This window comes from Seriola aureovittata, chromosome 13, assembly GCF_021018895.1.
Source record: "Seriola aureovittata isolate HTS-2021-v1 ecotype China chromosome 13, ASM2101889v1, whole genome shotgun sequence".
In the NCBI taxonomy this organism is placed as follows: Eukaryota; Metazoa; Chordata; class Actinopteri; order Carangiformes; family Carangidae; genus Seriola; species Seriola aureovittata.
Genome location: NC_079376.1, coordinates 3,434,267 through 3,455,956, shown reverse-complemented (window position 1 = coordinate 3,455,956; position 21,690 = coordinate 3,434,267). Strand labels below are relative to the sequence as shown.

At 40.4% G+C, this 21,690-nt stretch overlaps 2 protein-coding genes across 3 annotated transcripts; one reads left to right on the top strand and one right to left on the bottom strand.

Annotated features, from left to right (window-relative positions):
- Positions 1-5,000: 5,000 nt before the first annotated feature.
- Positions 5,001-18,006, bottom strand: psen1 (presenilin 1). 2 transcript variants are annotated; one of them, XM_056393738.1, is made up of 11 exons: positions 17,541-18,006; positions 15,382-15,467; positions 13,285-13,613; positions 12,639-12,780; positions 10,706-10,773; positions 10,350-10,570; positions 9,419-9,517; positions 9,100-9,192; positions 8,826-8,999; positions 7,321-7,439; positions 5,001-7,121 (listed from the first exon to the last, which is right to left on the bottom strand). In XM_056393738.1, exons 2-11 carry the CDS (start codon positions 15,415-15,417, stop codon positions 6,966-6,968), a joined length of 1,437 nt encoding a protein of 478 aa, XP_056249713.1. In that variant the 5' UTR covers positions 15,418-15,467; positions 17,541-18,006; the 3' UTR covers positions 5,001-6,965. The 2 variants fall into 2 exon arrangements, with proteins under 2 accessions (XP_056249713.1, XP_056249715.1); XM_056393740.1 differs by having other exon boundaries at positions 17,545-18,006.
- A 164-nt stretch (positions 18,007-18,170) lies between these two features.
- LOC130180283 (enhancer of rudimentary homolog) lies at positions 18,171-21,297 on the top strand. The gene is made up of 4 exons (XM_056393741.1): positions 18,171-18,299; positions 19,130-19,217; positions 19,433-19,553; positions 20,978-21,297. Exons 1-4 carry the CDS (start codon positions 18,297-18,299, stop codon positions 21,078-21,080), a joined length of 315 nt encoding a protein of 104 aa, XP_056249716.1. The 5' UTR covers positions 18,171-18,296; the 3' UTR covers positions 21,081-21,297.
- Positions 21,298-21,690: the final 393 nt, after the last annotated feature.

Genomic DNA, 21,690 nt, shown 5'->3' with positions numbered 1-21,690 from the left:
ATTGGTGGACTGACCGACAGCCTGACAGTGTTACCACTAGAGTCGGGTCTGTAGCAAAGACCATAGAGAATTGTTATTACACCAAATAAGTAAATATTTTATGTTTTATATGTGAGATGAGCATTAACTATAAATGAGCTAAACCTATCTAAAGCTAAAGCTATTGTACATACAGAATATTTGGGGTCTAACGTCCCGTTACGCTGCGTCACATACAACTCAAAGCATAAGAAAATCTACTGTTTTTAAGCACGTCTTACCGCTGGGCTCCCGAGACCCCAAACACAAAGACCAAACTAAAACAGTCCCCGATGTTGATCTTTAGTTTTTGTCTTGTCAATAATTAAAAGACTGATCTTGAATTAAACAATGACGCAAAAGACTCTTGGTAGAATTTGGCTATTTAATTGCTATTTCATCCTGAACATGTTAAAATCGCATGAAAACAACAGAGAAAAGTGACAATTTTGGGCTTTAAAGAGGAAACCAGCACGACCACTACCAAAGCTATGTTTAAACATCTGCCAGTGGATGTTTCCCGAAAAGATTTTCTACCCCTCCCCTCTTCTCTCTTCTCTTCTGGGGGTGAGGTTTTTCACAACATCCCGATGGCCTCAAAGAAACACCCACAACTGCTGAAATCCTGCAGTTATGTAGCTGTGGCTTTAAGTAAAAATACATCTTGGGTGTAGTGTGTACTTTTTTTTTTTGGCTAAGATTCATTGAGAGAGCGAGCGTGGAAACAGCCGGGGGACCACGGTGGGCCCCAGACTTCTTTTCACATGTGAATCGCCCAAAGACAAACTGTTGTCACGCCAAATAAGCCGGTGAAACCCACTCAAGCCACATGTTTGTTTATCCGGTTACACCGAGAGAGCTTTTCACATGTTTAGACCAAAGTGAATGACTCACGAGTCTGAGCCTAAATATTTAAAATCATAGCGATTCACGGTGAACCGTAACCTCACTGTGTCTCATGTCAGTAGAAACACCACTTAAGTTCAGTAGACCATCAAACAGAAAGTTAGAGTGACCTCCTGCAGTTCCAGCTCAAGCTCTTCATAGAAAAAATCATGTCCATCCAACATCCCCGAGCAACTGGTGCAGCAGAATCCAAATGGTTTGTAGCACATGTGTAATATTTACCTGGGGATATTGTCTGTACAGTGAACGATGACGCCAGTCTGAGGCAGAGATGGAGGAAGTACTCACATCCTTTCTTGTTGTCCTCGGGTCAAATTTGACCCGTTTTTTCTGTCACGTAATTGCCTGAAAATCACATGGTTGGTTCCTTACTACACTTTTCACAAATTTAATTAATAATGACAATTTTCATTAATTTTGGGTGTTTTATTCATATTTATAGCATCTGTGGTTTTTCTGGGTCAGATTACTACAATGGGGCGACGGGTCACACTTCTGAAATGGTTTGAAAACAGTGTCCTAGTATTAAACTTTGACATATACCTGTCTGTGATAACCCATCAACACCTGTTCCTCTGATTGTAACTGTAGTCAAAATAATTCAACATTTAGGTTTTTTTTTAACCCAAAAATGAGGTATAATTTAATGTAAATGACATTTGTTGACAATAAAAAGTCACAGTCATGAGTTGGAATGAAGTTGACTGAAAAGGTGTAATGCAGTTATTGGGTAATAATCTTATACTTCATGTTTTATACACAGTCAAACAGATCGATTTCGACCCGGGAGGACAAAAACCATGTACGGTCGACGTAAAGAGACAATATGAAGGTTAATAAACAGTTAAAAACAAAAGTCCTGCATTAATGTTACTTAAGTAAAAGTATTAAAGTTGTAAATGTTGTTAGTAAAATTAACCAATCAAAAGTAGAAGTATTAATAAGGCAAACTAACTTGCAGCTGTCAGATAAATGTTGTAGAGCAGAAATGTAATTTTTCCACTCAAGTAAAGTGCGAGCACCGTGTGTGTGTGTGTGTGTGTGTGTGTGTGTGTGTGTGTGTGTGTGTGTGGGTGACTTGCAGCTTTTGTACAGCTTAAACAATGAAGATACAGTACGACATGTCAGTGAGCTTGAGACCTACTGGTTACTGGTTGTTTAGGCAGAGTTAAGCTAGTTGTTTACAGTCTTTACGCCAAGGTAAGCTAATCAACTGCTAGCTGTAGCATATGGTGGCGTCACTTTTGCTTTAGGTTTTAGTTCTTTGAATTATAATTATTTTTGATTTAGTTCTCTTTGATGAAAAGGAAATCCCACATAGATTCAGAGTCAATAAACACATTTAATACCAGATTCAGGATCAATAAAATCCTAAAAAAAAAAATCAAATCCCAAACTTTCAGTCACAAACTTAAATTAAAGAGTTCAACACGAGTGATTTTCAGTTTCAAAAATCTGTTGTTGGACATTAGCCATACTTTATTGTGGTATAATACACATTTAGCCACACTTTCTATTTTCTCTGTTTTCTGTTCTTCCATGGACTGAGACCCGGCGTGGATGGAGGAAGGTCGACAGATCGAGGACAGGAAGGGATAATCAGGTATTTTTAGACTCTTTAAAATCCAAAAATAGGTGACCACCCACTTCTTCTGGTCACTGCACAACAAAAAATAATGTCCAGTGCGCGTCATCATATAAAACTTTTACAGGGGCAGTGCAGCCTTTCTCCCAGGCATGTTTTTTTAATTATAGAAACCTAATAAGCACAATGTCTTATGCATGATCTTCGCCCACTTTTGAAAGCCCCCCCCCTCCTTTTCAACCAGATTCCACATTTTCCACATCCACATTTTCTCGGAGACCTCCAGTTTTGACTCCCGGTCATTAAATCTAGCCACGGTTTTAAAAAGGAGCCCTAAGCCACAGGATTTGAGTTAACATTCAAATTACTAAACTTTACACCCATCGTCTTCCGGACCTAAAAGGTACACAAACAGAGACAGAAAAAAACTCTCTTTCTATACGTTAAAGAAAACAGCTGTGCCCAGTTTAGCTTTTCATGCCCACCCAGTCTTTAGAAATCTTCTGCAACAAGCTGCTTTCTTCCATCCGCCTTGTCCGCTCTTGTTTTCCTCCAGCACACCCAGCTCACATCCATCCTCCTTCAGAGCTGCCGGCTGAGCTTCTGGGCCTGCCTCTCCTTGGCGTTGAAGGCATATTTTGTGTCCTGTAGTTGTTCTATAATCTCCTTGGCTTCCTTCATCTCCACAGTGAGCTGGTTGTACTTCTCCACCAGCTCCTGGTTCTCCCTCCGGAGCTCCACCACCAGCTGGCTCAGCTCCTCGCTCTGCTTCCCGCAGTGAAGCTTCAGCTGCTCCATCTCTGACAGCGTGTCCTCCATGCGCTTCACCAGGCTCTCCAGCTTGTCCTTAGACATCTTCGTTGAAATGTTTTATTCACCTTTACAGAGTGGTTTTTTTTTTGCTCTTTTTTTGTCCGAGTGTCGTTGAGTGTCCGTGCCCGTTGCTGGTCTGAAGCGATTACTTAATTCTAATCCTCAATTCCTTACATGTCTCACATGGAGCAGACATCCCTCCCTGCACAGTAATCCCCTTAGCAGAGCTATCCTGGGAAACCTCCAACGCACATAGGTGTGACACACACAGTCACAATGTCTCCTGCCTAAGTCCACTCTACACAGAGGATGACAGTGATTGGCAGCTTACCTCAGTTAACTCTGTAGTGTCATCCACTTGTCAGCAAATGAGCTTAAAGGTCTTGAGAGAAACATGACATCTAATTTAACATCTGCAAGGTGAGAAGAGAAACAGAAGATCCACATGAAAAATGAAGTCTTATGGGTTAATCTCGTCTGGGAAAGTCTCATGTGGATGGTGTAACATAATCTGAGCAGAACAGGTGTCTGGAATCGATGCGAGAGAGGCCTTATAGAATTAACTCCGTAGTGGTTCAGCAGCTGAGCTACAGGATTCACATGCCAGAATGAGGCCTCGCTAAAGGGCTTGTTAGGTAAGTCACAGTATGAGGCTAAACATTCTGGGTAAACTGCCATACTGTGCCACTGTCCTGGCCGGCCAGGCCAAACAGTCCTCATGGTGACAGCTAATGCATCCAGCGCTCCAGGCGGCGTGCCAACAGCGCCCGTCAGCCAGTTGGCATCGGGGGACGGCGAGCGCGGGATGCCAGTGCATCAGCATGCCGAGGAATTTCCACAATGTTCCCACCGTCTGCAGAGATGCTTTGCGTCAATTCCCAGGAGGGTCGGTTCACTGGAAATCAGTGCAGATGAAGCATGAGAGACAACAGCATTTTGTCACTGTGTGAAAGGATTAAACATGCAGGTCCAGGGGCGTTGGGCTTGACCTATGACCTCTGTGTAGAAGGGGGGAATTGAAAAGAAAGAACAGTTTAGTTTGAAAGTATTTATTTCTTTTAAAGTATTTTAATTGAGTACAAGTTTGAGGTATTTGTACTTGTAATTCCTTATTCTGCCACTTTGTCTCTATTTCACTCATTCCACTAACTTTATTAAGAGTTATAGTTACTACTTTCGTTGCAAATTACTATTTTACAAACAACAAATTATGAATTGTTATAAACTGCCCCACAGTACATGAAGCAATTAAACTATGTCCACCTCAACCAATTACAGCATTAAATGCTTCTACATGTTCATGCATCAGTAATAATCATTGAAAATACATTATATAATAATGATCCTGCAAACTGTGACTTAAGATTTGAATACAAGACTTCCAATTTTGTATATCTCTCTGTGTATGTGTGAACAGGGGGTTAACTGTGTCTAACTCCCAACACTGGACACGTGCACACTTTGATGGACAGTTTAACTTCGGCTGATAAAGAGCAAGCACAGTCACCACTTGGCATCAAAGACGCAGCCAGAAAACCAAACTATGATTTCACAGACTGCCACTTTAAGTGCCATGTTGTGGTCAACACTTTCCGCACAGGCTGAGACAAAATAAAAATTAGAGACCTGAGAATCTGAATGTGCAACAACAACAAAAAAGAAGAGGGAAAAAGAAAGACTATTTTCAGTTTCATTATTTATTAAAAAAAAAGAACAAAATTTGAATTGAATAATCTTGCATAACACATATGCATGTGAAGGACAGAAAAAAGCCAGTCACCCAACATATTCCCTAAAAACAGAAAGGGAAAAGAACAGTCTCAGAACAAATATTATTATATTGTTCCCTCTTGGTTTTTCTTTTCTCTGCAAGCGTGAAACTCGAGTGCAACAACAAAAGAGCAATCAGTGCAGCTCGTCTTTACTCCACCACTCAGAACGATCTCGAGTTTGGGTTCATACACATCGTCATCACGATTTTCTGAGCTTAAACTCTCTGGTTTGTTTTTAACTTCATTAAAAGTAGTCAGTTAGGCTAATAATGCTTGATGACAGGAGATAATGCTTTCCAAAAATGTTCACAAATTCAAGTATCAAATTTAACTAGATCTACAACTCCCTCATTTACCAGGACAGGAGTGTTTTTTATTTCCTCAACACCTGAACATTGTTTCTGTCAAAAGTTTTTGTTTGTATTCACACGTCCCCAGGTTTTCAGTGTAGGAACCCTGTTAACATTTACCCCCACGTTTCAAAAAGTACAAAGTTTTTCTTGTGCATATCTTGAAAAAACACAACAATATCTGTGTATAGACTAAATTATTTTAGTGTTTGATGTAGCATAGTTCAAGACAGCACCAGGCGAGCATCATGAGGGCAGCTATAGCCTAAAGGTTCAGAGTTTGTGACCAGATGATCACAGGTTACAATCCCTGGACAGGTCGGAAAAACAAAAAATAAAAATCTTAAATCTCCGTCAGGGTAGAGAATGAAAAGCACATTTCTGTCCCACAATAACAACAATAACAACAACAACAACAACTACTACTGAAATGCCCTTGAGCAAGGCACTGAACCTCCAATTGCTCCAGCAGAACTGCTCAGTGGCTGACAGTACATGGCTAACATGGCAGGCAAGTCACAGCTGTGAGTGTGTGTCAGCTTTCCTCCCTCTGCAGGCTGTGAATTCAAATGTGATTTAAGGTAAAAAAAAAAAAAAGAAAAATCAGGGGCAGAAAAACACTATATTTTAAATTCTTGATAAACATTTTTCCACTTTTCCAACATGTTCCAAACATCTGTTCAGTGTTAATCTTTCTGGGTGGAAGTCGCTCTGGCGTCAGAGCTTTTGGGTTTCTGTGTCTAAAGTGGAAAAAAAAAAAAGTCTTACCCATTCTTAACAGCGGTGAGGAAAGCACGCTCTGGTGACTGACAGCTCATACATGATCAAACTACACATTTACCAATCTATAATCAATATCATCGTTGAGTGTCCATTAGTTTGATGAAGGCTTGTTTGGGGCTGGTGGTAACTCACAAGACGTGAAAACCGACTTGTGACGGGAAAGGTGTTTGATTAAAGTCGTTACGGGGGAGATTCAATCAAACCGTCTCCCTTTGCTCAACGGCTACCGCCGAGGTGTCCATGAGCAAGGCACCTACTGTAAAGCCCCAGGTGTAGAAGACTGTGGTTGTACTGGGCAGATCCCAGATCTGAAGGTGTGTGGATGTGAGGCTGCTGGAAAAAGGAGCAGACAAGCTCTTGTGGAGCTTCCCTGGATAAATAAAAGGTGAATTATTCTCAGGAGCTTCTCAGATCGGGCCTGAGAGCGGTGAGGAAGATGAAGGTCTGAAGACGAGGTCCCAAGTTGAGCGAGAAATGTGTCACTTCTTGGTTTAAAAGAGAAATAAAATATTTAAGAACAGCTGTTGTGGGGAATACTCTCTCTCTGTGCGGCAGAGAGAAAGGCAGAACAAAAACAACTTGTGTCCCATCATCATGAGTTCTTAGGAGGGGATGCGGGGGCGGGCGGGAGCCCCCCCCCCCTCCCGCACCACCCTTTGTTCCCCGGCTGCAAAGGGACCGCTCTGGTGTTGTTAGCCAGAGAGCTATGTGGGTGAGGGTTATCAGGGCAGCGTCCTGCTAAATGTAGAACTGGTGTAACGCCAGCTTGTCCATGAAGGGCCGTACCAAGTTGTCGGTGGCGAAGTAGAAGACCAGCCCGAAAAAAATGGAGATAGGCAGAGCGGGGAGCGCTTTCTTGAAGATGGCGAGGAGGAGCAGGGTCAGACACAGGCCCTGCGGGGGCAGAGGCGGACAAAATAAAACATTGAGTAATTGTGTACCAAACAAAATCAGCTCTGGAGGAAAGAAAAGAACGGCCTGTTATACAATCAAGTGGTTCTCATAAAGCGGGGTTAGATAATGTGCTGAGAGACAGAGATGAGGTTGTGGTGACTTGAGTCTGACACCAAAATAAGCATCTGTGGTCACTCACAATGAGGATGGCTACAAAGCAGGCGAGCGTGGTGTTCCAGTCGCCGCTGGCCGTGGCCGAGGCTTTTCCCACCAGCATGCTGTAGAAGATGAAGTCTCCGAGGCCCAGCTTGACGCCCCCTGAGAACACAGGATCCGCCACATTCAGGGTGGAGTCAAATTCAAACACAAGATTCGCTTCAGCCCCACACCCTCCAACCCCCAAAGAAATCTGTTCTCAACTGTAATTACTGTACAAACAAGAGCGCAGACCCCATATTTACTGAAGCTTAAGGTTAGAAAGAGCGCAGGCCCCCAAATAGTACAGACATGAAACCTAGCAATTGCCATAAATGATCGCTTCCTAATCTGCTCTGACTAAAAACAGTCCGCAGACTAACATGTACTCGAACTCACACACACACACTCTCACACACTAATTTCACAGAACAGGGAACACATAAAAACATGCCTACATGTTTTATGTGTTCGGAGCAGAGAACTGAAAGATGATGATTACACACTGAGGAGGAGACTCTCACACAATCTGGGAATTCACGAGTTTGAATTACAGAGCTCGGCTTCATATTAGGGCTGGGAGGTGAATCTAAAATGATCATAATCTAGTTTTACTTATGTATTTAATGGTAAAACAATATTTTATCGTTTTTTTCCTCCCAACACATGATACTTGTGTTTCTTTCCTACACAGCAGTATTATCATGTTAGCTTTCATTTTCATTATGAACATTAAAAACAATTGGCCTACAAGATAAAGAATTTGGTCCAGATTAAACAAATTTCTGTTTTTATTCATCTACAATATAAAAAACAATGTCAATATAAACCCTGTTGCTGCTGGTTGAAACCGCACGTTTCTGAATTCTGAATAAAAACAAAGATTTGAATGTTTCTTTATGGTTTTCTTCTTCTTCTTATGCCACATAAACAGTTAAAACCTCGTCAAAAACTTCTGAAAAATACATCCTCACAAAACTGAAATTCTTTCTCTCTATCTTTCTAGCTAAAAGAAAATCTTTTTTTAGCTCATAAAAGCGAGTTTTTGAGAATCGTCGTCGTCGCAGCACAGCGACAACATAACAGTTATACCTAATACTTACATGTGGTTTTCATTACCGATTGGTCAATTGAAGAGTTGTGAGACAGATGGGATTTCTTTTAAAGAGCTGCTGGCACTGACTGTGATCTCACTAAACGTCAGGCTCAATGAATTGATCGCATAATTGAATCAATGAAAGATATTTGATCCGTCTTAGCTTCTTAAAGCTCGGGCGTATTACAGAAGCACGATCTATGCTGGGCTTCTGCAAAGATCAGGACAGGGACTGAAGCATCACTGGCAACAACAACTTAAATGAAAATAAACTGAACGACAAAAGTTCATGTGAACAACCCCCTGTTTAAAAGTATGTTTTGTTTATAAACCCCTTGTAACTGGAAGGTCACATGGTTGAATAAACAATGTGGATCAACAAAAGTGTAAACCATTCTGCTGACAGCACTTACTCTCTTCATCATCCTCTTCAACAGGAGGACGGGCAGACGGCATCTGCTGGATCTCCCGCCTGCTCTCCTCAGTGGACTGGATCGGTCCCAGCTGGTGCTCCTGCTGGTTGACCCAGTTGGTGTTGAAGCCTCCGTCGTCCTGTGACGGACTGGAAGGCGCAGGAGACGCCACGGCTGCAGACGAGCGATATCAGTCAGACTAAACCACGATCACACGGCGTGACCGGTCACCAGCCGGCCACACGACCACAAACACTTTGACGCCCCGACTCACCTTGTGGAGCCTCTTGTTGAAACGAAGCCGCTTCTGTCGAGTTCCTCTTCGGCCCGTCAGTGTCGGCCATGTTGACGAGCCACACCATCGTAGCTGGGGAAGAAGTCAGTCAAAATGATAAGAGGTTTCAGGGTTTGTGTTAGAAGCAGAGTCAAAGACAAACCAACTGCCAAAAGGTCTTAAAATATTGATTCTGTGCAACATTGCTGTGTGTTTTCTCTTTACGTAGCTTTCAAATGTCACGTATTTCATTGTCCTCCTCTGTTTTAATCAAATAAAATGTTAATACATTCAGATTTACAGTCGGTGTCTATCTTACAAGAATAGATGAGGGCCGGGAAGATAGGTTCGTTCCTCTCCTGAGCCGTCTCCACCAGGATCCTCAGGGGCCCTTTGGGACAGAGCACCGCTAACAGATCTGTGAGGGGAGAGAAGACAGAGGCCAGACAAGTGATGTGAGCCACCAAACAGAGGAGAGGCCAAGAACAGCAGCTGGACGTGAAATCTGTGACAACAGGAGGCCGGGACTTCAGTCAAAACACACAGTCTCTGCTCTCATCTACAGGTAGTGTTATATTTTAACTGATCTCTGACCTGCTCTTGTTATCCCCAACGATCTCATTTACCGAATGAAATCAAACTACTATAATTACCTACAATTATTATTTTCCCCACTATTTCACCTCTGCCTTTCAGTAAGAAGGAAGCTTATGAGACACTGGCTGTTTTTGCTGGCACAGCAGCATTCGTGACTTCAGCTTTCAACTGTTTCCCCCAGAATTCCTTTCATCATAGATTTGCACATTTCCTTAAAGTGTCAAGGCTTTAGGTCTAGAGACACATCTTTCCTCTCCGCACCCTAATGATGACATCTGTCCCTCCTGAGTGCATATACTCATGATGCTAGAGAGAAAAACTAATCTGTACAATAAAGTTATAATAGAAATCCAAGTTCCATTTAAAGGCTTTATTCTGCAGTTTTACTTGTTAATAAACTAGGCTTTGGTTCAAATGTTGTTGCTCTTTATGATTCTGAAAAAGTGCTTTTCCTCTTATAAAATGATTCTGTACATCAACTCTGTAATTTAAAAACAAAGTTAGATTATACATTTGAAGTTTTCCCTTTTTCCTCAAGCACTAACAGGATCCAGATGACGGCATGTTGGTGCACAAAAACATCAAGACTTCAGCTCTCTTCCATAAAAGCACAAAGGGTCAAAGCAAGAGGAAGATGATAGTAGGGGATTTACCGTAGACTGAGATGACAGCTAATATAAGCCAGGCGGTCCACTCTGGCAGGTACTTGATGAAAACCAGAGCCATGAGGGCGCTGATCATGATGAGGTAGGCCTGCTGGAGCCGCAGGGGTCCTTTCCAGTGAATACAGATCATGCCCACCACTCCGAAGTTCCAAATTATTACCGCCAGGGTGAAGTAATCCATGGCCACATTGTAGGTCTTGAAAACCTCTCTGTTGGACGAAGCAGATACATGATGGAAATACCTGGAAAGACTCCATCTATCGTCATAAAGAATTAAGACAACTTGACATTTATGAGAACCAAGGGCACGTTTGAAAAGGAGATAAAAAAGTGGTGCGTCTTACTTGAGGTAGATGTAGGAGAAGAAGAACAGCAGGAGGAGAGAGGACAGGAAGAGCCAGCCTTGGATCACCTGCCATGAGAGAGAGAATCATGGGATTTAATGTATGGCACTCTTTCAACAGATGAGTACTTGCTATTACTTGTTGCTAGTGTTTGTTTAAAACTACCACGACTACCAGATGGGTGGGGTTTACCACAGAGGGCAATACAATGAGCGTCACAGAGTTTGGTTGAAGTGAAAATCCATTGTCCTGATGTGTTGAGCCCCACCTGTCTGGTGCTCCAGGTGTCTCGTTTAACAGTTTAATGAATCCGGTGTTCAAACCATTAAATATCAGGAGCAACTGCCATCATTTAAAGCCCTGCAGGTTTTCTTTTAATTATTTTGCACAATCCACTCGGGACTGTGCAGGTTTACAGAAAGTACTCTGTCGACATTTTCTTCACGGTTAGAACAGAACAACTTTCATACCTCTATCAGTCATAAAGACCTTTTTTCACGGGAGACATTTTGGCTTGTCAGAGCAGGAGGAGCACAGCTGTTTCTAATAACGCTAATGACGACTCTGTTCCATTCAAGTGTCGCAGTAAGGTCATGACAGTGTCCCGACATGCAGAAAGAACATGAGAGAACAGGGGGTTGGAAGTGGCACACCTAAATGTAATGCAGACATTTCAATGGTAGGTGCACCTGTGTCTGGAAAGTCAAAACATCCTCGGTGAAAATGGTTCAGGACGAGTCCACCATGACTCCATCAAAGAGTGTTAGTGATTGAGAGGAAATGACCTGTTCACTCCTTCCCAGTCACTTCTCTATTTAAGTTTTTCCACTATATTGATCCCTGAAATATTCCAACAATGGAAAGAAAAACTAGTGTCCACGGATTCATCACACAATGCAATTCTTTATGTTTTATAGATGCAAAAACACTACACCTGTGAATGAGTGACTGAGGGATGATTTCAGACACAGCTCATGTGTATGATCAAGTAAATAACTTTAATATGACTGTGTTAATGCTATAAAAGTGAAGCATTACATGTTCCCCCCAGAATCTTGTTCTTGACAGAATTAAAGGATCTGAAAACAGATTTTCACAAGCAGCTATTTTTCTCACTGAGTGATGGAGTCCTACGTGAACAGACGATTGTTTGGCAATGTCAGAACAGTTCACAGGAGAGCTTTTTGTGACTGTGTATTTCTCACAGATCTGAAATGGACTAGTTTCAGTTCGGAGAGGGTTATGTCCCATACTTCATACTTCAGAGCGCCATTCAGAGTTTAGCAAAACTGGATGAAGACGTGATGGCAGTTGTGGTGCGGTTTGGTTAGGTTGTCTGTAAATCTGCAACCTCAAACCACATCCTCACAGCCTTGATAAAGCACACAGTTTTATAGTATTAAACTCTTGACATATAAAACTGGCTTATTTAGTCATGAATATTTCATGTTATAGAGAAATAAACACAAATACACAAATGTTCTCTACTAAAACTCAAAGTGAAGACATTCTTTAAAAATCAGCACGTTGACACATCACAGTCTATCAAATAAATCATTTTTACTGTTTGTATGTAGCTGTGTTCATGAAGGAACTTCCATCATATCAGTAAAACAGATGCTGCTGGTGGATGCTAAAATTTTAATGTCCGCCTGATTTGCCATTAGGGCTTTTTTGCCACAATAGGAACAAGCAGAGGTGTAAATATTAACATTTTATTGTGATGGCTGAATCCCATTCAGCTGCTTTGCTTTTAGGCTCCCAGTATTGTTCATGTTGGCACTTGAATAAAACTGTAACCAATGTTAATGTTATTAGTAAAACATGAGCAAACAGTCTCCTTTGAAAGGCGTGTTTAAATGTAGTTTAAACAAACGAAACTGTTATATTATTCATGTCATATGTGATGTGACTGTGGAGTGTGAGTCTGTACCTTGTAGCAGCGGTACTTGTATAACAGCACCAGCACCAGAGTCATGACGATGATCACAGTGATCATGATGGTGGCGTTGAGGATGGAGTTCAACGCTCTCTGTGCTACTGTGTCTGTGTCTTCAGGGAATGGTGTGTAGATCCTGAGGGTGACATTTACACCACACATTACAAAGACATGTCTCCGTCAAACAGCAAAGAACAGGAAATGTGTAATAAATGCAATGATGAAAAAGTGAATTTATCTAGCTTATGGTATCATTTTATGTATATAAGAGTATTTTCTGTGTATATTCTATGTGCTGTTGCTTTCACTACAGCTCTTACTACAGGTGGTTGACATCAAGCTTACTGAGCTTGGCATTTGCTCTTACGGGGGTTTAAACTGCTCTGGATAAGGGCTGAAGATTTAAAACGTGCTCTGAGCCAGAGTCAGACATAATGGTCTTAAGCAATTACAGTAACATCTTGGTATTCAAAGGATGTAGGAAAGATACAGTATATATTGCATTAACTCCACCTAGTGGCACTGCGGGGGTGTTGCATTTCACTCAAACACCAGAGCAGGAGGAGCTGTGACTCTGGCTCTAGTCCCACATTATTTCCCTATCTATCACCATCCGCCAGAAAAGGGTGATAACACTTACAATCTCTGCCCATCATTATGGGTGTAGAAGCTGACAGACTTTATGGTTGTCACGACAACAACCATGCAAAGGGTGACGGGAACGAACAGCATGATGACATGCTTTGCCCCATATTTCAAGGTCAGCTCCTCCTCCTCGTCATCATCAGTCTCCACCACACGAGGAGGACGAGCGGCGGGAGGCTGCCCGTTCTGCTCCTGCCCACTGCCTCCTCCTCCGTCGCCTCCTCCTCCTCCAGCTCCTGAACCCCCCCTGGACCGTGTTCTGGTTACTCCAGCTTCTTGTGGCTGCTGGGGGGCTTGAGGGACCGCACTGGACTCCTGTTGGTTCTGTCGTAGTGGGAAGATAATCACATTATTTCCTATGTATGCTCAGTGTTTAGGGATTTCTATGATTCTGGTGTAGGGACAGTTTAAACAACATATTTCTATAATAAACACAAACAAAATATACATGTACTTACAGATGTTTATGAGATCAAAAGAAGAGTGCAAAATACAGACAGTAAACTGAGCAGAGTGATAATCTAAGAAAACCTTTGGGACATCCTGATAGTCCTGTCAGTCAACACTCTAAACTAATCGTAAAGTATTTTTGGGCATTTAATGACTTTATGTGAAAGTACAGAGATGACAGGAAAGGAGGGGTGAGATATGGGTAATAGCGTGCAACAAAGTTCCCCAGTCAGAGGCTAATTTAATCTAATCTGTAAAATTGCAAGATTTAATTTGCAGCATCATTTCTGCTTTCTCTTCTGCAGAACAAACGCCTTACTTGTGAGCCCTGCAGGAATATGGGCCTTCTGGGACAAATTTTACAAGCAACAATGACTTGTGAAATGTGACGCTGCCATTAAACAGGTACACTGGGGTTAATGGTTGGCCCCTTAAACACTTAGGCCACAAGTGTGTCCGTTCCTATTGTAATCTTCTCCATATATTCTATGTTTCAGGCCCAGAAAAAAAAAAAAGTTGTGAATAAACATAGATGTGAACAAGACCATCATATTATTAGATGAACCACAGTTTTTACTGGCAAAAATTCTTAGAAACTGAACAAACACAAGAGCAAACTGTTATCAGGCCATCTGTGTTTCACAGCTAAACTGGCACATTTACGCTCACTACACCAGTTCCTCCAAGGATAACAACACTGAGCTCGCTCCCACCCACCCCGAGGACCTGTTCCGTCAGGAAAAAATAAAGAGGAAATTCAAGGAGACTTTGTGAACTAAAACTGTCAGACTGCCAGGCGAGTCGAGACATGCGGCAGCCCAGACATGAAGCAATCTCACCAGGTACACAGAAATGAAGACAGGAGGGATCTCCAGAGACTGATCTGAATAGTGAAAGCTGCCACAGCTCTTAAAACAAGCTGCTGTACAAAATGAGCTCAGTGTGTGGTACGCTGCATTGTTTCTCAGTCCTGGGAATAAGGCCAATGTTCGTATCAAGAACACAAGAACTACAGACCAATTCAGTGAATACGTTTTAAGCTGACCTGTTGTTGAGGGTAGTGATACTGTACAACTGTCAACATGTGTGTTAAATAGTCATACTGACTTCATCCCATAATGACCTGAATGACCTAATCAGCATAATCTGCCATTCAAAACAGAAATGTCAGCCGCCAGACTTAGAAATAGTGTCGTACTGTACTGTTATGGGGTAAACAAAAACCTGGACGAGGCTTAGGTTTGTTAAGCAGATTGAGACAGTAATGGAGACTTTGACCCCTTACATGAGGAAGGCCACACCTTTATTTACAGTAAGAGCAAAAAGCAGAAAGCAAAGACAGCACACTCGTATTCATGTTCCTGATGGTTCTACTTTAGTGATTCGAGGTCTAACATATTTCCTTATCAGAACATGACCATCTCTAAACATCATTTATCATATGAAAGGCCAAAGAAAACCAGACTGAGACTCCTCCAAGTGTGTGGCGTCACAGGCTGACAAAGAAACAGATGACTTTCATCACTGACGTGAAACTGAAGCACTTTGTTGCCAGCACCTAAAATGTTGGGTAATCATTACCCAATACATTAACACGGACAGATAGTGTTAGAGCAACTGTGACACATTCTTTCGTACTCACCATATTGTTTTCAACATCCTCTGCATTGTTCGCCATTGTTGGCTCGGCAGACACTTGTCCTCACATGCAAACCAAATTCTTTTACCCTGATGAAAGAGAGCAGGGGACAATATTAAGCTTATGGCACCAGAAATAGATGCAATAAAGGCATATCAGCATATCAGTGGCAGCAAATCAAATCAGTGGTGTAAACATAGAGGGACTGTAACGCCCTGTGAGGCTAAATTGTGGTCAGAAATTGAATTGACAGCGATTAAAACACACACACACACACACACACACACACACACACACACACACACACACACACACACACACACACACAGTGAGAGAGCATCTTATTCTGGAGCTTTTCCATTGTAAAATCTGTGTTATTGTTACAAAAAATTCCATTGATGTTAGTAAAAAGAGCAGGCTGTTGCATTAAAGGATACTTTCACAGTCTGTCTTAATTCCCAGTGATCCAATGATATTTAAAACAAATGAGATTTGAGTTACTACACCGGCCATAAAGTCCTGTGGTGACTCTGCACAATCCACAGTCCTCATTCTGTTCAAAGATCAGCCAACACTGACATTATCAGGTTTCTTGAATTAGGTATTATGTATCCCCCACAGTTCTCCTCTTAATATGAAAATCCCTCTTTGTGTTTCACTAGGCTAAGCTGCAGTGCAGACAGTTACACAGAGAGTAAATTCTGTACTAAATAGACAGTAACTTGGGGAGATACCAACTGCTGAGGACCCATATTTATTCTTGGTAGGTAATGTTCTACAGTCAGTTTGGGGTGTGGGTAATAAGCATGCTGCATATTACAGTCAAAACTGTCCCCCATAAAACAGTGGCACATGGCACACAAGGGGGCATGAATACACAACTTAAGCATTACACATATAAATATAAATAAAAAAAGTGCTGTAAAAGATTTTATATATATATATATATATATATATTATATATATATATATATATACACTAACACATATTAATTGTTAATAAAGCTTTTCTGAGATTCTACAAAAGTCCAATTAAGTTTTGAGGGATTACTCATATTGAAATATACAGCTTACCTCAGTATATTTTAGAGTGTTATAAGAAACATTACAACTACCAGTAACTCTTTCAGTGTAAATATAGACATGTAAAAGTACAAACTGTGGAGAATTACAGGCCCTCTGACTGATATACAACATTATTAAATTGTTTATACTGCAGCAAATGTGTAAGCATCAAGTTGAGGAATGACCTACTTTTTTTGTATTAAATAGTTTAGTCCAGTGGTTCCCAAACTAGGGGTTGGCCTTCTGGAGAGAGTCACAAAATAAGTCTGGGTGGTCATAATATGATTAATGAGTCAGAAAAGAAGAAACAAAAAAGAAGAAAAAGTTTTTCAAATCTCTTTTCATTTTTTAAAATACTTTTCATCTTTGTGCCTCGAGCTATTATTTAAATGTAACTATTGGAGAAGTTTAGAGAGTAAATGACTCTCGTAGACATCTGTTATTTGACTTGGTCTCGAGCTACACACTATTTTATTTTAAAAAAAGGTCAGGAAATGTAGCTGGGTATAAGTAAAAGATAGCAGGAAATGGAAAATACTGAAGTGAGATACAAGTACCTCAGAGTTGTACTTGCGATATACTTTCCACCACTGCATGTGGGTATTATATCAAGCTAAATTAACCTATCATTGATTTAAAAAAAAATTAAAAAAAAAAACATGATAGCAACTAAGCTGATTAATTAAAGGTAAATATTGTAGCTCTGTATATCGTTAGATGTGATCCTGTCGACATAAGTTTGACGAATACTCACCAAAAATAAGATTTTTAAGCATTTACAGCTAACTATAACGGGGATGTAACGGTTACGTTACTGATCAAACGCCGGGAAACCACATCGAGTTATCATTTGTTGAACTACTGAAGGATATAAATGAATTTTTTGGTAACGTTATTTGGTAATTATGTAATGGCTAAGTTAATTATTTAACTGTATTCATTACTCACATTAGCGAGTCGCTAAAATAGCTAGTTAGCCAATAATGTTATAACTGCAGAGCAGGCAGCGGCCGTGCTGGGTGGCTAACGCTACATAACTCGCATAGCTCAAACGAAATACAGTACAAGAATAGCATGTTTGAAAGAATGTCGCTTACCTACTATGAACAGTGGATAATTTCTTTGATTTTGTGTTTTGAAGTAGGTTTAAAACCCGGGCGCTTTCCCTTCTTTGTTGTTCCTGTCTGCTCACAGAACATCCGGCCGCTGGTGTAAACTCACGCTAGCTACTTCCTCCAGCGCTCGCAGATTAGGGGGCGTTCAGGATCAAAACTGTGTTTGAGATTTGTTTGTATTGTTGGTTATTTCGTTACGGTTAAAATAACAGAATTGATTCAAACATGTCAACGTTTTATTTATATAATCCCATCGACTCGTTGTTAGTTTCAAACCAACAACAGACTCAAGTTAGAGACACGAAATATAACCGTTATAAACTAAAATATTCATGATGTGTTCATATCATAACGTTTGAACCGAAAAGACATTCACTTCAGCCTCTGACTTTTAATGCGGAGCCGGGAAACCATTCGCAGTTACATCAAAATTGAATCTAACATTGACCTTAATGCAATCCATTCAGCCCATTTTTTTATATACACTGTTGCTAACGAACTGTTACAAATACGTAACGATGCAAAGGTAGCTAATTTAGGTTAGCACTGGACCTAACCACCGCGGGTTAATGCGCAAACACTTCCAAGTCGTAATACGGCTATTTTTCCCATTTTGCCGACATTACTTGAATGCAGCATTGATGCCCAGTTGTTCTTCCTGCGACAAAGGTCAACCCGTTTAGGAGAAGCAAGGATCCAAGAAAATCGACCGAAACCGACTAAAAATTCACTGATAACATGGTTAGTATGCTGTGATTCAATGTTTACAGAACAGACTTTTTTGTGTGAACGTGTTAAGTCAAACTAGTGTGTCAGTTTTACGTCAATATAACAGGTGTTTCATAAAAATAAAAGCTCTAATGCTAACGTTAGCATGAATGTGGGGGGACGTTTAGCAGTTGAGCTGCTGCAACAAAACCACCGCACTGTCGTGACAAATAAAGCTCAGATTTACTGCGTACAAAAGATAAAAAAATACTGCAGTACAAGTAAAAGTCCTGTATTCAAAACTTGAGCAAAAGTGCGTAAATATTATCTGTAAAAAGTACTTATGTGTAAAAAGTGAAAATACTCAACCCAGAGAAATGGCTAACGTGAGTGCTATGCTATATCATTAATTTTTTTAATTATACTTTCATCAATATTTAAGCGACTTTTAACTTAAATTTTTTGTCGAATGATTAATCGATTAATTGTCTAATCGTTGCAGCGCTAAAGAAAACAACATCACGGCGGAATAGGACTAAATGTGATGATTGTTAACCAATTACCTGCTAATATTCCTCTTTAACACCTTAAAGATCATAACAATTACCCATCATTCGCTTACTAACCTAACCAGTGACCTTAGATTGACAACAAAAACCTCAGTATATTCAGTTTATGTTGATGTAATATAGAGCAAAACAAGCAGGTCTGTACATGTGTGGATATGTAAATAACAAGTGTTGAGTACATTTACTATATACATACCTGGAATGGATTTTTTTTGGTCAAACGAAATTATTATTTCAACCGAGCATTGAAGCGAATAGTTGAACTAGTCTAACAACTTGTGTTTGGTTTTTCAGTCCCACACCATCCTGCTGGTGCAGCCCACCAAGAGGCCAGAGGGGAGGACATACGCTGACTATGAATCAGTCAATGAGTGTATGGAAGGTGAGCTGATGATGCTTTTGTTTGTCTTTACTGAAATATAATTGATTACAGATTTGTTGAAGATCTAAATAGTGCTTGTTTTTGGTATGATTTGACCAAGATATACTAATGGAACTATATAAATATAAATACATTTATCAAGTATTTATCTGACAGTTCACAGTAAGTTTTATAGTGAGAAGCTTGATATATTGTATTTCCTGTCTCCTGCACAGGTGTGTGTAAGATGTACGAGGAGCATTTAAAGAGAATGAACCCCAACAGTCCATCGATAACATACGACATCAGCCAGCTGTTTGACTTCATCGATGACCTGGCTGACCTCAGCTGTTTGGTGTAAGTATGACAAGGAAACGGATTTCAGTACATTGAAACTGCTGCTAATAAACCAGCCTGAGCTGTCTAAGTTAAAATCCTCTGATTGTATAATGTAACTCCAATACCCCATAACAAAAGCACACATTTAAAACAAATTAATTATTGATTTTGCTACATCAAGAAATATCACCATTATCATGCACATAAATATTTGCTCCATAATCTATATACAGCATTCTCATGGTAGGTTTAGATAAAGTCATGATACAATATGAATAGTGATGGAAGACGTATTCAAATATGAAAAAAATCTATATGCATCCAGCTTTAAGAACACACTGTGCTCACTGTTTTGGAAATATTTGCATTTGCACACTGGTAAACAGACTGAGCTTGAGCTGTGTGTTCATCAGTTTCCATGGTAACCACTCCTTTCCTGCTCGTGGTGGAGGTGGGCCTGTGTGTCCCACAGTTTACCTGTTTATTTACACCTTCCCTGTGGAGGGGCCTCCAAAGCTGTGAATGTGACTTCATGTAGCGTTAGTCCAGAGTGAGGGGCTGCTGGAGACGGACCCGTTTGTCCTGTCCTAAAAAAATAAAATAAATAAATAAACAGAAACCATGAGAATTTTAATTTGTTGTGGAGAGATACAGGAACATTTGATTAATTTGTCCCGTAGTGATTAATCAGATGAATCACCCATGGCCAAAACGCTTTCATATAATTATAGGGATCTTCCTGGTCAGTCATGAGGGGGTGTGTTTGTTTTAGATGCATTTTATTTGTTGAACACATCATCACTGCCAGGCATCTTGACATCCACATCACAAACATTATATATCAAGAACAGTGAGTCCTAAAGCAGCTCTACATATAATGTTCATATAATTCTCCATGATTTACAGAACATAAAGCCAAAGGAAGGTGAATTAGATTTATTCCAACAAATATATTATCCATTTTCTCAATAAACTCTTAATATATAAATAATTTCAGTTTTTCAGACCCTCAGAGGTTTGGTGACAGTAAATTTGATATGACCAGTTATTAGACATTATTGGTTAACTCTTTCTAAATATCAGTCAGTCTGTTTTCAGCTTTTCTAGTGTATCTTGAAGCCCTGACGGTTTGAGGTATTTTTGTTAGTTTCTTAGTTTGTTAGCAGCTTATCTGTTTAAATGCCCTGGAACACGACACAATCCCTACCAGCCGTCATGACACTTCTCTCCCTCCTGGTAGCTGAAGTTGACCTCTGATCTCAAGGAGAGGAGAAGCGGGAAAAGTACTCTAGATGAAAAGTGTCTCAAATTGATCAGCAGTTCATGTTTTCCACTAAATTTTCTGCCCAGATCAGAGCAGTGAGTATCCAGCGCAGCCGGTCCAAAAAAACAAAATAAAAAAAGAGACCTGAAACTTACTATAATTTCTGGTGCTTCCTCAGGTATCGAGCCGACACGCAGACATACCAGCCGTACAACAAGGACTGGATCAAAGAGAAGATCTACGTGCTGCTTCGCCGTCAGGCCCAGCAGGCAGGAAAGTGAAGCCTCTGAGGGGGTGGACGGATGGGTGGAGAGGGTTGGAAGGGGGGGTGGGGTTCAATATCATTTTTACTATCTGTAACTTGTGTTGGAAAAGTTTGACCTACCTTGTTTCGAGAAGTTTTTAAAACGCTTTTTTTTTTTTTTTTTTTTCATGAAGAGGAGGTGTATTTTGTATTTTAATGTTTGACTTATTAATAAAGATTTCCTTTAAATAACAGCTTCTGAATTCTGTTTTCTTTCTTTTATCTTATTCTTCAATTTCCTTCTTACTCTATTCTTTCTCCTTTTCATTTGGGTTTTCCCTCTGTAATCTTTCCCATCTTCCTCGTTTCTCTCTATATTTTTGTATTTTTCCTTTTAGATTTTTCCTCTCTGAGTGTTGACTGTTCAAAATTGTTGCCAATGAGTCCAATTTGCTTTGCTGTTTTGCACATGGTAACTTCCCCCTTTTCGCTCAATACACTGACAAACAAGCATGTCATGTAAATATTGATTTTTTTTTTTTTTTTTTCTGCTTGGTGAGAATATTTCCTTTATCACATTTTTTGACTTTCAAAATACAACTCAAAACGTAGTCCTTACATTAGTTTCCTGTCTATCCGTGAAAGTA